General features: G+C 43.2%; 1 protein-coding gene across 2 annotated transcripts in view; it reads right to left on the reverse strand.

Moving 5' to 3' along the window:
* Window positions 1–16,603, reverse strand: part of tmem104 (transmembrane protein 104) — a 49,780-nt gene that overhangs the window by 23,624 nt on the left and 9,553 nt on the right. For both annotated transcript variants that reach the window (XM_047572505.1, XM_047572506.1), the window contains exons 7-8: window positions 15,069–15,168; window positions 13,489–13,585 (exon numbers count right to left, since the gene is read on the reverse strand). In XM_047572505.1, the coding sequence (XP_047428461.1) occupies window positions 13,489–13,585; window positions 15,069–15,168 (197 nt within the window). The remainder of the gene's footprint in view (window positions 1–13,488; window positions 13,586–15,068; window positions 15,169–16,603) is intronic.

The following is a 16,603-nucleotide window of genomic DNA, read 5'->3' on the forward strand; positions in this document are numbered from 1 at the left end:
GATAACTAAACCTTATTCTGAAAAGATATTTTCAAGAAGCAATCCTAGTTTGTGTGATATGGCAACGAAGACAACCACCGCCATGGACCAAACAAGCAGTCCACGGGAAGACGACACTACCCCGACTACAGTGGACACAATTCGCCCCGTCATGGATTCCTTCTTTAGATGGATTGAACCCAGGCAGCGGGCACGTTTGCTCTCAGGAAACCCTGATGACGAAACCAGGTTCATGCTGGCGGAGCTGCTCACAGACATCATGGCGCTCTTCACGAAATCAACGCTGGCAGAAGTCTCAAGGAGAGGAGTCAACCCTTGGGAAGACCTGTTGTCCAGTTTGGAGGACGCACTACCTCGAGCCCTTTCTCAAGCTCTGGACGTTCCACACGAGGTTTGCCGGGAGACCTCGAACTCTTTAAGGAGCATCATGTACAGAGAAATAGGAGCAATGTGTGTCAACTCCATTTACCGTGGCATTAACCCTGTGACTCCATTAAGACCCACGGCCATCCTAACACTGGATGAAATGGTTGCTTGCACCATTAAAATTCTACAAAAGTGCACAGAGAAAAAGAAACTGATGTACAAACATCCACCGCTGGAGCTGAAACTCAGCCTGGATAAAGACACGAGACATCAGACATCAGGAGACCAAGAAGAGTCTATTAAAAGGACTAAGACCTTCTTCAACACAGCGTCACCTCCTGAACCAGAACAGACGCCCGACGTTACAGAGGCCACCCCTGTGGACATTTTTGTGCCTCTAGACACAACGTTGGAAGAAACATTTGTAAGCAGTCTTGCAGAAAACCTGATTTCCCGGGCCCTTAAAAAGTCCAAGAGGACCTGCGCTGCAGAAACCCTTGACACCATGCACCAGAGGCTATTCAAAAAACTCTGGGCTGAAGTCGAGAGACAAGGTTATAACATTAACCTGGACAAGCTGAAAGACGTGGACAAGGCAATATTCAAAGACATCTGCAAAAGGTTGCACGGTCCCGAATCAGCTATGTGGGTTCCCATGATCTATCGAGGCCCACAAATGGAAGACATCATGGCGATGGCTTTTAAAAAGCACCTGAGGAGACAATCAGAGGAACGTGGCGTCATTGCAGCAATAGGGAGAACTTTCAACCCTACAGTCGGCCCCACAGTACCAGTGTTTTAAATCAGAACATCATCATCACTGGTAAATATTTTTTCCTGTTTTTTTTCTTTTAATTTTTTTGCTCTGTTGTTCCCTGTCGCTGTAACACCCTGACTGCCACACAGGGATAACTAAAGTCTTTTCTTAAATTATCTTCCTAGACGATTCCAACAGAGAGCTCAAGCAGGAGGCTACCTACTAGTGAGGATACCTTCCCCTCCGCTGACTGCTGCGAGACAGAGAGCAGTGGAGGGGTTGGTTACTTACGCCTGGGGACACCTTCTCTTCCACTAGTTGCTCGTAAGAGATCGGTGGAGGAGGGGGTTTACTCAAATGTGGGGACACTTCCTGTTCCTGCCTGTTTGTGGGTTTACCCTTTCCTCTGCTGGAATCCGCTAGACGGAGACCAGTGGATCAGGGGGACGCCTGCAAATGGGTCGGGACTCAGCTCATATCGTCATCTTGATGGACACTGGTACCTCCTGACAACTAGAGGGCGAGGGATCGATACCCCGACTACCTTGAGGCATCTGTGCTGCTACTCCTGGTGCTGCTGCTGCTGCTGCTTACTTCTCTTCACTTGCTACTTGTTATTGCATTAAAAAAAAAAAAAAAAAATCATGTTTACTGGAAATTAATATTGGTTCTACATATCGGCTATCGGTTTTGCTTGGTTATTAATAATCAGTATCGGGCCTGAAAAATCCATATCGGTTGATCCCTAGTTCAGGGTCTTCCCTGGTTCGATCTACTAACCTGCTGCTTCATGGACAACCTGCCCTGCCCTGCCCTACCTACCTACCTACCTACCTACCTACCACCCACAGCCGCACGAAACTGTACCTGCAAACCTGCAACTTGGAATTTTGCTAATTTAAATTTGGTCAAAATGCAGATGCCTCGGAGGAGGAAAAATACATTTGGTATATTGTTTGTTGAATATTAAAATATGTGCAGCAGTAGGGGTGTAAGGATTCGTTTTAACAACGATTCTATATGATTCACGATTCGTGGTTGCCGATATGATTCAAGGATGATTTTAATTCATTTAGAACGATACGATCCAAAACAATTCAGTGACTTGAAATCGATTCAGTAACTTTTTAGCCAAAAATTAAACCAGTGTGACTGAAATAAATACCTACTCAGTATTTCCTCTATATCTTTATATATATTGCCCAGAAGGCCAACTTGCCGAGCACAGATCGATGTAGTTGGATCGTAGAAAAATAAATCTGAGTTTGACAATTCAGAGCTCATTCAGCATCAGTCAAGACCCACCCCGACCCTACTTCTGATTGGCCAGTGATGTGAGCTTGGAGAGGGAAAGCTGCGTTCCTCTCATTCCATTGGTAGGTGAACTCAACTGACTGATCAAACCTGACAATATCCCGCATCAACACAGAAACTGGTAAAACTGATGGTGTTTTTTTTTTTTTTTTTTTGAAATACATTGCGTTCGGTGTGTTTCTCTTCCATGTCTGTGGCAGTTACATGCAGCCCCTGTCTGGGTGCCATTTCAAAGCGCTGACAGATCATCAAAATGAACGACAAGTGTTTCTGGCAGCCTGTCGTACTCAATATGCTGACTCAGAGCAGGACAAAAGATTTATATCGGTTCAACATCTGCAGGACGTGTAAGATTCCTAAAGCTAATTATAAATATTAATAACGACTGAGAGGGTCAGTGTTATGTTAATTTTTTTCATTTTTTCGTGTGTGTTTTACGGGCTGACTGAATATAAACGAGCGCTTATCTGCTGGCAGCAGACGCCTCTCCATCCATCTCTTATGTGAGCATCTCTGTCAGCTGTGGAGGCTGCTCTCACACCTCTGGGTCGCCGGGTCAACATTAAGATTCATAAATTCAACTTCCACGAAGACATACGCACAATAAATATCGTGCACCAACACACGCACACATAGTATGTGTCTGTAAATAAATAAATAAATAAATAAACTAATACTGCCTCTCTGTTTTCCAGTGAAGAAGTGTGGGTGGCCTGTCAGGCCAATGTGAATTAGTCCAATTAGCATAAAATGTTTTGTTCCTATTTAGATAATTTCCCAAATAAGAGAAGCATGCAACCGTTTACTCAATGGATACATGAGCAAATTATTTGCTTGAATTCAAAACCACTTTTTGGGCTCTTTTACATAACTCAACACTCGAGGAGCAAATATATTCTGCTGCAGTATCTATCCTCCGCAGAAAACGTCTTTTTGATGTTGTGTTTACCGTGCTGCGGCTCTAACAGTGATATACCGCTGCTATAGAACGCCTTATCTATCCATGCTGATCAACTCCTCGCTGGTGTCTGAACTTCGATAGTAACAGGAGCGTCTGTTTAGGTGCTCATCACGCGTTGCCAGCGCATATTGGCCTCAAGCATACGTGAGTGTTTTGGAAGGAAGCAAGCCGCCGGCGAAGGTGAGTCACACATTCGCTCATTTAAGTGCAGACGAGGCGACGTCTCAGGAGTCAGAATCCTTCACCGACTTGTTTGGTAACATTACCCGTCGAGCATTTTTGCATCCGCTGAAACGCGGTGATATCCTGATCAATCTGCTGCCAAGCGTAGCATTTGAAGCTGAACAAATGAGATCGCTGATTATCACTGGGGTTTGTGAGTGTAAACGTGATACGTTGCATGTATTCCACTCGTCCTGATCAGACGGATTTTTGACCGCAGCTTCTATTGATGAAGCATCAGACACAACGTGAGAATAAAGCGTTACTATCTACATTACCAAAGTTACTGCAACATTGACAAACTCCAAAAGCCGGAGAAAGTCGCAGCCTAAACTGCTAATTAGGTATGTGGCCCCGGAGACTATTATGCCTCTGCGATTGAAGATAGGAGTGTAATGAGGGGAAGGAAGGCAACCCAGACAATAAGCAGGGGTAGAGGAGAAATAAAGTTGTGGGCGCAGAAACACACACTGCAATACTGATGCTTTAACTCAATACATATGCATCACTACATAAAGTTAAGAAGAAAACAAATGCTGTCGGGGTCGGGGGTTTGGTTCTGACTAGGGACACCCGTGCAGAAACTGTGAAGCATCCTGAACCGGACTTTCGGATAATATCACCCGCCAATAGTCTGAAGATTAACTGCGTGACATTCAACTCTAGGTGATGGAGCCAACCTGACGGAGAAACTACAGAGCGGAGACAACTTTTATCTCACTGCAGTGACACTAAATCACACAAATCTCATCACTGTCACCTGGGGACTGTTGCAATATGCGAGCGTAGTTAATGAGTTGCCTGGACTGTTTGTGGCAGAACTCATGTGCAAACGCGGATCGCACATTGGTCATCGTCAGCGTGATTTAGAAGGTGATTAGGATGTTCCACTTGCATGATTTTAATAACAACAAAAGGTCTCTCAGAAGAGAGCTCCCGCCTTTCGTTAATGAGGTCACATTTAACTCTTTACTCGCTTTTTAACCGTTTAACTCAGAAGGGAAAAGAGTTACGCGTCTTATTAACGTTGCTTATGGCAACTGTTCAATTTGCATGCGTAGGACTTTTACATAAAAAATATGCAGCTTCAGGAAGTAAAACGCTGGTTACCGTAATAAAATAGTGAAATACCTGTGAAAACAAGTAAAATACAGAAAAGAAGAAACACACAGAGAAAGACACTAACTAAAATGTGGCAGCCACAGAGCTAAACCTCTAGTATTCCTAGGACTAAAAAGGTTATTATGGAATATGATAGGGGCCGAGATCCAAACGTTTCTAGCCAGTTGTTCTCTAGTTAATCATGTCCTTTCAATGGCTGACCCAGAAAAGTCTGGCTGAGGCGATGACAGATAATTAATAATGATACAAGGTAAGAAGTTTAGAGGAGAAATGTCTCTTAAATAGAACTCAAATACCTCTTCATGTTCAAAGGAGCCCTGAGCAGACGCTGTTTATTAAAACAGCCAGGAAACCACTGATGCAATGTCGGCTACGTCAACCAATTGCGTTTGAGCAATATTCAAGGGCGACGATGTAGACGGCCGTGATCCCAGTTGTAGCTTTTGCCGGTTGTAGTGTGAACACAGCATTACATCAAAAGGATTTAAGCCACGTTCACGCATACCAAAACGTTTTATCTACGGTCTTCCTTGGCGTCGATTCGAGAATGTCTCTGTAACGACCAATCTATTACAAACCCGCATCCAGTTGTAGAAAGGATGTAGTACATATCCCATGCCTATGGATGTCGCTGTTTCTGCTACAGAACTCAGTCCGTAATCCTTTTTGGCTCATCACAGTGGTGAAGCAACAGTATATATTACCCTAGCCACCCAACAAGCGTCAATATCTGATGCAACACCGTCACAAGCCTGTAGTCCACACGAATGAAAACAAGGAACTGCATAGGCTTTGTATTTGTCTTTTTCGCCCTGGGACCCGGCTTCAAAAAGGTGCATTTTCAGTCGCTGAAAAATCTGGTCGGCCTAAACGTGCAAGACCCAAAAGGAGGATTTCTGTAAACGTGGCCTAAGAAAAGATAATTTTAACGTTTAACGCTGTATTTTATGAAAAGCAACTATAGAAGTAACTATAAAAGCACAAGATAGTTCATTTTCACTTTTAAGGTTAGAAAAAGATGCTAGACAAAGTCAAGACTGATGAGTGCCCATTCACATCAGACGTTATGGCTTTGAGGAAACTGCCGTTTCAGACACATTTGCCTAATTAAAACCCTGCTCCACAAAAAAGAAACCATTACACCCCCTACCTGGGTAAAAATAACAAGCAACAGAACACAGTGAAGATTTATGATAGGCTGGGGACATATCTGGGGGGGGGTGAGAAACGATAATTTGCCTGTGGTTTAATAGGACATTGGCTATTTCACGCCACCCATCATCCCAGCTATTGTAAAAATGAGACAGAGAAGGAGGCGGAGGAAGAAGAGGCGATACAGAACATTTTCCTCCGAAATGAAGCTAATGATAGACCTCAAAAACAAAATTAAACAACAAAGAAAGCCTCATGTGAACAACCAACATGTCAAGCCATAATGGAAAAAGACTTTTATTAAAAGAATGGCACAATATGTCAGTGGACAGCACTTAAGCAAAGAGTCCCTAAGGAGTAACTTCGGAGCTGCATGACCTAACTGCCCAATCAATTCAGAGACCCTGAGGTGCACTCAAATACACCGTGCAATCCCACAAACAAGCAGAAGGACGAGTAATGAGCTCAAGGTTATACCAGGGCTCAACGGAGACGGCAATTGTTAAACTGTCTGCATTTTAAACGTGTCCACCAACTCCTGTATGTTTCATGGAAATCAAAATCGTTCACCTGCTGCCAGTGTGGCCATTACAGCGCTCTCAAACGCCCTTGTAGCAGATAACCAGCTTTACTCTCCGCGCACTCCACATGTAGATTCGCTTCGTCTTTCTTATTCAAAGAAAGGAAGTGGGGAAAGAAAGGGAGTACATCTACTTTATCTCTCTAAAGGAGACATGCACACACATAAAAAACTATTACACTAGCACACTTCAAATGGTAGACACTGTGTGATGATATTAAGGAAAGATAATGCTAACGTTCGACAAGAGCGTTGGTTAGGTTAAGGTTACGATAACAACCGCTCGGTTAAAGCTACAGTGCAGAACTTTCCGAGAGTAATTACACAAACACTACATATGTCGTATGCCCACAGTCCCTCAGATCCCTCTCTTCTTTAAGCGCCCTCCAAAGAGAAAAAGCAATGTAATCTGTGTTTGCTCTCAGCGTCGATTGCTTTCTTTTTTAGACTGTAATCATTCCTCTGACGTTCTTTTTGTTTTTATCGGGTACTTTTTCCAGGACGTAGACGAGTTATTTTTGGGTACAAATGATGCCGTTTTTCTCCAGCCTCGGTCTCCTCGGGACCACACACGCGCTCCCTTTAACATGATAAAAGCATGATGCACGACTGTACAACGCACGTGTAAACAAGACCATAAAGAGTCAGTGCAGTTTATCTGCTAAGTAAATAGCTAAATCTTAAAAGGAAAAGAAAATACAGAAGCCCGTCGGTTATTCTTTCGCGACCTCTGCATCTCCTTGACAACTGTTCCGTTATCTCTAGCCTCCACGAGTCATTCATGCGCCAACAGCATCGCGTGTCCCCTTCTCCGTCCTGATCCGCTGCTCTGATACAGCTTCCTGCTGTTGTGTGGAGTGGACTCCCCCCCTGTGGATCGCAGCTCAAACACTTCTTCCCGCTGCGATAATCTCTATTAAACCATCTGCACTGTCATCTCCCCACAGTTCTGGGGCAGTTGGTGCCATTTGACTACAGTACATACCTCCCCACTGTACAAATCAAACACGACCGCTTCAGTCAAGTGTGGCAGATCAGCAGGACGACAACTGCTCTTAAGCACTGTGCTAAGATCAATAAAGCTACTCCAATATTGCTGCTGAAACGACAAGAGCTCGGTAAGCTGTCGGACTAGCAGAAGGAGGAAAAAAGGGGCACTTGCTTTCTGTGAAATTCAAGGACACCCTATGGATTGTTTAGTTTTAGTGTTTCACTCTTGTTTTAAATAAAATTTGAGCTTTAATTTAACTTGGATCTAATCATTGGTTTCATTCTGATCATAATAATGACAGTGGTTTAGGTTTAAATTTTCAACTTGGACAAACTCATCTGGAGGATAAATAAAAAGCCAAAAGATGCCCTACATCCATCACCACGAATGTGTTTAAGTTTTGAATTATTGTAAATACACATTTTGCCAAATGTTTACATTCAACTGGATATCAAACCATATTGACTTTGGTTTCACTTTTTCTGCTATTTGTCACTGTACGCTAGCATCTGACCTCATACTGCCTTAACAGTCTCCCAGAATTTCCTAGAAGGGGATTTAAAATATTGACGACCCATCCTGCACTTGAGGGCGTACGCCAATTTTGCGTGCAACAGAATGCTCTCTCTGCGACTCTCATTAACCGGCAGCACCGTCTCAACATGTGTGGGTGGGGTCTGCTCAGGCCACTGGAGCTGTCAGGGCTCCACAAATTAAATCACGTCCGCAAATTCTGTTCATTTTGGTGAAGTTACAAGTCAGGTGAAGATAGAACAATAGAAGATGCGCCATTTAAGTTAAGCAATCTGTAGTTTTTCATTTTCCACATTCAGCAGAACTGTTCCACTTGTGTATTCGTTCCATATGTATGCTGTAACAGTCTATAACGCTGCAGCAAAGGTGTCCACAAGGAACGGCCATCAAGGTCACTGAAATACCTCTTGGAATAAATCTTTATTAGTCACTTAATTAATCAATCAGGTCTCCGTTGAGGAAAGTGACAGTGTGGGTCATTTATAAACTTTAAGGGGACGGGCAACAACTTTGCTGAAACTTTATTCCGACACATGAAACTGAGCACGGTTTAATAGACATGCGGCGTAATTGAAATATCTGCATGAATTTAAACAGTGAACAATGCAGCGTAAGCATAAAGTGCCTTTGAGCTCATATACCGCATTGATTTTCCATCACTTCCCACATACTGGGAGAACAATAAATCAACCATTTAAATTGTACTGGCTGTCCAGCAGGGTGGTGCGCACAAACCACTGCTTGGCCAGCCACCGTGACAAAGCCCCTGCGGCGAAATTCAAAAAGAAAACTTAGCAGGGGGACAACCAAGGACAGAGAAGTTTAATTGAGGTCTCGGGAATCTCTGCTGGAGCTGAACAAAAACCCAGAAAGACCCAACTGTTTCATGGCCGCTTAATCTTTTCAATCAAAGCTGTGTGAAGGGCCAGGATCAACTCGGAATACTCTGTTATGCAATGGCCTCCATCATCTCCCTTTCACAGCCCCGGGTCCAACAAATATTGTAGATATAAGAAGTACCATCCGCTCGGGCGGCGAACACAAGAATCGATCAGCAGCAGAGCAAATTACGGACAATTCATCTTCTTAAGAGCTCTCACAGCTGCAGATGAATAAAATGGCATCAATAGCGGATAGTGCTTATGTGTGAACTCAATACTCATTTAGTCAAAGATCTGACCCAATGAAATATCAACTGGACTGCTTCCGGGCCTGATTATAATGTCGTAATTAGTCGATAACAAACCAAAGCCAAATATGACAACATTTTTGCTGGGAAGATCCCAGGCAGAATTTAGCTAATTTAACTTTGCGAATACTACACATATAACCCGATCTCCCTATAGGCTGAATGTCATTGTCAAGACTGACACTCAGTTTATGTGACTGACACATGATGAAAGAATGGGCCTAGGGCGAAGGGCTAAAAAGAGACCAATGCCTGAAACTGAAGCAATGGAGACAATAAAGGCAATAAAGAAAGCACCACACAGTCCACGAATTTACACTGATTGGACATAGCATTCTGATCAACTTCCTAATATTGTGTAGGTCTCTCTTGCGCCTCCAAAACCATTGTGACTCGTCAGAGAATGGACATGGGTTATTCTGATGGTGTCCTGTGGTGTCTGCTAACAGAATGTTATTAGCTGAACGGAGGGGCCTCTGTGGATCAGGTTTATGCCAGTGCATCACAGATACTTGATCAGTTTGGGTTCTAGGGAATTTGGACTAACCCTCACCCTAACCCTAACCTTTGTGATGTTCTTCATGATTTTTGGGGGTCTACCTACACTGCAAAACAGACATTTTAAATAAAAATCCTTGTATCAAACAAATGCTACGTGTATTTTGTTCAGAGACAAGATTTTAAGAAGAATTTTTGTCAAGCAAAAAAAGCTTAACCCATTGGCAGATTTAGTTTCTAATACAAGATGATTTGATTGAATGTAAGAATATTTTGCTTCTTTCTAGCAATGCTGCTTTTGCAGTGTAGAGTGTTTTTGTGTGTGTGACTGTTGATGGCTGCTGCTATCAAAGAGTGTCATTGCTGGGGTGGGGGTGTCAGGTCTGGTCTAGGTAGGTGGTACATGTCCAAGTAACATTCACATGAAAGCCAGGTCCCAATGTTTCCCAGCAGAACACTGCATTGTCACAAGATGGTCAATGCATTATTTACTTCTCCTGGGACTGGTTTTAATGTTGCGGCTAACAGGTGTTAGAAGCAACAGGTTCAATAACGACCTGTTATCAGCAGAAGATAGAAATGCGTGTCAATACCTCAAAACCGAATCAAACCAGGTGTCAAGCTTAATGTTCGCCTCACTTTTCCTCATTGCCTGCACAGGTGTAGACATCTGTGCAGGGACAGCTGTTCTCAAACCTAAAAATAACCAACAATCTGTTGTCCACCGCGGACAAAGAGCCGCAAGTGCCGCGGACCATCCGTCTGGGGGAATCCTGCCAAAACTGATCCACACATAAAATCTGAGAATGCCATGCCCAGTCCAGTGAATAAGGACATCACGCTCTGCTAAAGCTCGGCTAAACTGAAGGATTAATGGAGTCAAGATGAGTATCAACAGTCTCGTAAAATGACAATTAATCAGAATACTACATTTACTGATTATCAAGCAAAAAAGGATCATGTTTTGCCTGTTAAAGTGAGTACATTTTGGCTCTGGATTGTGTTTTACTTTAGGCACTGGGATCTCTAAGTGGTTGTTGTGAACGTGGTGATCCTTCAAATCTTTGTTGATGAGACAGAAAGAAACTTGCACTGGTCGTTACGTTAGATTTAGTGCGGCAGCATGAGAGGAGCACAGGAAAGCCCTCGAACTGACAATAATTTAACGTGCAGCTCTCATAAGAGAAAGCCTCCATCCTTCAACACAACAAATCCCTCTGTCTCTTCGCCTCTTTTCCCCTCTCCCAACACCAATAACCCACGCAGGGATTAAAGCTCTTTAGAGCAACCCCATAATCAGGCGGCTCTTTAATCTCTGGTCATCGTCTAAACTCTAAAAAATGTTATGGCGGCAGTAATGCCTCTCAAACGTCACTCGCAGTGATTCCCGCGAGCACAGCCACGCGACTCCCTTCTCACGGCGTGGTTTAATCATCGTTAATTACATTATAAAGCAGTAGAATACGCAAAATTGTAATTCGCATTGTGCAATTTGCATGATATTAATATATCTGTAATGTGTATCCATTCTTTATGAAGGCAGGAATGGTTTAACTTTATCAATTAAAAATCCTACTTTATATTTATAGTCACATCATTAAAAGTTTGAGCCAAAGTTGTCCTTGCAGCATACAGTCAGTTATGTCACGTGTTGGTATCTGTGCATCGATTTTACTGAATATTTGCTTTATAATTATTCATAAATACGAGCGAGTGATGCGAGTAGATTGGCAGGAGGTTTTCTCAACAAACAGCTGGAAGATGTTCCCCCAGAGGGAAATAGATCATATCACAAAGTCTCTCAGCTAGCAATTTTGAGCATGGCTTCCTTGAGTAACCCCCGCAAAAAACTCTGTACCTGTGGAGGACCTGGGCGAAAATAGCCGGTTACAGAATTGGACTTTTCAGCGGAGGAAGGGCACCTTCAGACTCCAAAACGCAACACTGAGAATACAAAAGGAGGACCTGGAGGACAGGTTACGACGGCTCCCTCTCCACGGGGGCAGAGAGCAGCTGATGAGATATAGTCAATTATTTAGACTCATCATTCCAAGTCTCTGCAGTGTCTTAAGGCCTCTGACCCTCTGAAAGCCCACAGAGAGGAGAGAAGAGACACTCCGACCATTGTACACCATCACTGCACATCAAATTTTGATTTATTTAAGCAAAAGTCAACCAGAGCAAAAAGAAAAAAAACATCACAGGTAAAAATATTAAGAATATAGGATCACTTATTGAAATCAAAAGGCACAAATCCAACTCGTCAATACAGTGTTAAAGAAATATTAATGAGGCACGTTTTACAGAATGAAAGCTTGGTTTTTCTAATTTTCTGAGACACAAATGAAGAAGCACTTAATTAAAATAATCAGTTAACATATTTTTTTTTTAATTGACAGCTTTAGAATTTCTATACAACGCATTGTTATATTAAACCGCGTCAACATTTGCTTTCAGTGATATATAAATATTCTATGTACATTAGATTTACTTCCTTCACAGCTCACAATGAAACTGGAAAATTAAGTCCGCAAAAGTGCAAACTGTAAACAAACTGACCGGAGATTACTGATCAGCATTATTTAAATTTGCTCTGAGCGGTAAGAGGCTCGTCCCCCCCCAGGAAATAAAGTGGAGAGAAGTTGTTTAATTGGCAAATCATTTGTAGTCGTTCTGTTTAAAATGTAAGGAAGAACGTGGAAAAAAAGGACACGAAAGGGAGGCTAAGAAATTATACAGTAAAGGGTGGGGACATCTATCACTGTCTTGGCGCAAAGTTAAGGCTGGAGTGGAAATCACAAAGTTTGGCTCGCTTAAGACTTCAAGGACACAAAAACACTTCCTGGTGAGGCGGAGTGTCGAGGGTGGGGAGCGAAAAGGGAACTCAGAGGAGAGAAGCTGTTGACAGAGATGGAGTCAGATTTGTTCTTACAGCAGATTAACGGAGCTGGGCCTAAGTTAAACCTTCACGCAGGAGAATTTCACTGGGGCTGCTGCTGCGCCGAGACTTTGTAATCGATGACATTAATCACATAAAAAGGTTGATATCGCAATGTTTACATTCAGCCGCAATTACGGGGACTCTTGCTGACCCACAGGCCGAGACAAAAAACAAAATTGTGAAAGAATGGAACTGGCAAGAAAAGCTTTCAGTGTGATTCTTGATTGATGGTCACAGTGTGCGAGTCGTCACTGCGTCCTGATCCGTTTCGGACAAGAGCTCAAAGACCGCGCTAACAGCTAACGTGGCAGAATTGCTTTATCAGTGCATTTACAAGCTGTTCCTTTGCATAATGACTTGCACGGACAACATTACACCCAAGGGAGTGTAAGAAATAAACAATACAGCTGCATTTCCAATGACAATGAGTACAAAACATTGAGGTCAATAAGTTTCCACGTTAAATGCTACAAGTTGTGGTTAAAAAAGAAAGGAATAATTGACTACTCAGAAAATAATCCATAGGCAAAAAGCAAAAATAGCAATAGACGGAAGAAGTCCCATTTATCATTGTGGACTACCTCAGTATTTACCTGTCCACATCTATCCCACCTCGTCTTTGTAAAAATGTACACAGTTCAGTTTAGATTTCAACAAGCCCACCACTTGTGTAACAATTGTGTTTGCTGTTAAAATTCTAACACCAGGGATTAAACTAACCTGTGTGATGTTGTCCTAAATTATCACGGTTAGGCTAAGTCCCACTTCCCAAGGCTTCCCAAAATTGGCTTCTCTATTAAAGGTCATAACAGGAGGGTAAACGGGGGAACATGTGTGTTGGGATGACGAGTTGTCACTTACCAAAAACACCCTGTACGCGTCTTTCCTCGTGACAGAGCCCCAGCACGGGTCCGTGTCGTTGTACTTCACACTTCCAGCGCTGCAGGAGTGATTTCCACTGCACAGACACAAACGGAGCATCGTGATGTAGTAAGCTTGTCAGATGTTGCCAGGAGAAACACAAAGGCCATCACGCCGGCTCTCACAGTACGAACATTTATTAGAGCTCATGTAAAATGTCAGTGTTTACACATTGCCATAACTCGGCTGCAGGAGAAGCTCTTTGTGCGGCGGAGGTTGCGAGATCTTAAAAGCATCTGTTGAAAGCAACTCTCTCATTGCCGGCGTGACAGACCAAGCTACGGGGAAATCATCCGGTTCTGCCCATGCCACTGAGAAGTCTGCAGTTCGTGTCTCCAGGCGAAGCAAACCGCTTTTGAAGTCTCAGTTACATTTCGGATTTATTGCTGCTGGAAGGTTAGCGAGGTTTGGACCACAGCGGAGGAGAAGTTAACACGATAAGACGGCATCTGTGTGTTGCACCTCAGGACAGGGGGAGCTTTGTCATAATAACAATTAGGAGAACAAGAGTTTACACTATTTTCAACTTTTTCAAACTTTTACTATTGCGAAGTAGGAAGAAGACAAAGGAAGAAACTCGAAGAGGACTGAAAGGTTTCCTGTTAGTAGTTACTAAGAAATGAGTCAGATTTTTAACAAATCAAGAGGTAACCATCATACAGCCTCCATACATTGTCCCAAATTAGCTGTGATTGAGAGTATTTAGGTTTATCTGTGATTTATGGCTCAGGGGAACAAAACGGAGGAAATTCTTGGTTCTTGGCGGCGTGGTGATGAGTTTCTTTGTGTAATTCAAATTATGGAGACTAGAACTGAGCAGCTCATGTTGGGAGTTGACGCTGATGTTGGGAGGGTAACTTTTACCAAAATACTTGCAACACACAAAAGAGAAAAGACGCCTGAGTAAATGGCGTGTGAATGCATTTATGACCAACCCTAGGTTGTGTCGCAGTGACGGAGTTTTCATTAAATTGTTTCATTAACTGTTTCATTAAACTCAAGCAAGAGGCAAGGAGGCCACACAGCAAAGAACGTGGATTTCAGAAACTACCGAGTGCTATACTTTCTTAAAAACATTTTTGAAACTGCCCGAAACATGAGAGCGATCAATGTCAGAAACTTTAACTGTCACAGTCCTGAAATCATCTGAACACTGAAGGGGGGGTGCGACTATTTCTGTGATCAAAGCGCTGAACGGCTGAGTCCAGAGCTAGATGAAGCACGGAGCTGCAATAAAAACGTGTCTGGAAGCGAGTCTACATGACACAAATGCCAGGAGCAGGAGGAAGAGGTGAGCTGGCCTAAAGGCCTCTGTCAGCGCAGCTTTATTGTCTTAATCTCGAGTTCACCGGGTCACAACAGGAACTAAAGTGGGAGAAGAAGACAGATGTGCTTGCGTCTTGGCCCACTCTGAAAACAGCAAATGCTCTTCAAGGGCAGCACTTTTAAAAACCATCAACACATACATATTATTTCACAGTAAAGCTAAGAAATACACGTGATGAATCGTATTGTCTCACCAGGCAACTTCCATTAGCGATATAGGCACCGCCGCTGCGTAGATGGCCAGGTCTCCGTACAGATAGACTATGATGCAGATGTAGAACATATTGACGCCAACTGAAAGGCAAAAAGAGAAATGTCAGTAAGCCACATGTGATCAATAGGTGACAAGCAAACACATTTTTCATTTCAAGCTGCTGTCCAAACATTTAATCATGAAATATGGGTCGGACCATGTGTGTCAAGCCTCATCACCACGGCACCGTCTCTATTAAAATGCACTTTCATTCACACCTCCGCTCAACCCATCCCTCCATCCGTACGCCCGAGCAACGTCTTATTGGGTTAATGAAAAATATCAACAGCATTAATTAAACGACTAATTGCTCCGCGGAGGAGATCTTCCTCGTCAGCCTGCGCTGCTAATCTTCTCTTCGTCCACGCCCCGGCCCCGCTCCCGCTCGCCAGCCTCAGCCAAGCCAAGATCCAGACATGTCAACACGACACATCACACATCCATCATCCTCTTGAATTCACGGAAGGGGTTCCAGGCGTCCAACCGGACCTTTCGGCTAATTCATTACTGTCAAAAAATTAGAGCACGGAGTCCGTTTAACAGAAACAAGAGTTGACAGATTTACAGCTCCGCGGCCTGCGCTGATTCTTTTACGAATTAACGGCTGAAGGTGCCGATCAAACTGTTAGATTAAGCTGTGATGCAAGCCCAAAACAGGAAGTGGCAGCCAAACAAACAACCTCACTTAGGAACTACTGGACGGTCGGATGTTAATTAAATGTCTCTCAGTCTCACCGCCTCGGTTGCAGATAATGTGAAGTGGACGTACTGCGCTCTGGCACCTCTGTCAGTAAAAGATATCAAGGCAACTGCTCTGCATGACTACCCAGTTGCAGGCCTTCCCAGCACTGTAACTAATATTTACAATTACCCAGAGCCACAGGCAGAAAATGCTGCAAAGTGGGTCTTCGTGTAGGAGCTAAGTATTTCATGTAGCTGTGGAAAGCATCACTTTTCATCAACACACTGCCTCTGACTGACAGCAGACATGACAACCTGCCTGAGAGGGGCTGCGGAAAAAACGCCAAATTTAGTTACGGACAAGGACCAAAGACTGCACTGACAGACTGGTAACATCGGGGATTTAATAGTATACAATTAATAAAAGACAAGTCCTCTGTTCAACAAGTCTACCTTGACATGTGCTACAAGGTGAAAAGAATGTTAACTTTTTATCTGACCTCGGTGTTCTCTTCATACATAAACTCCTTACACACATTCACAAATCTAGGCTGAGTTAGCGCGGGAGACGAGGGAAAGATCAACCGACTGATTTTTGAGGTAGGCACAGATATTGATATTACAAATCGAACAGTCGACCTATGCTCACTTTGTCACATAAACATGTTTTAATTAGCCTGATAATAACAGAAGAAAATGTCAGCCCCCATTTGGTCTTCACCTCCTTATTCAGTTTAACAGCATTCCCTGGACTGTTTTTCTTTGACCAGTACTTGAATCAATACTGACTAATAA

Source organism: Mugil cephalus, chromosome 20 (assembly GCF_022458985.1).
Source record: "Mugil cephalus isolate CIBA_MC_2020 chromosome 20, CIBA_Mcephalus_1.1, whole genome shotgun sequence".
NCBI lineage: Eukaryota > Metazoa > Chordata > Actinopteri > Mugiliformes > Mugilidae > Mugil > Mugil cephalus.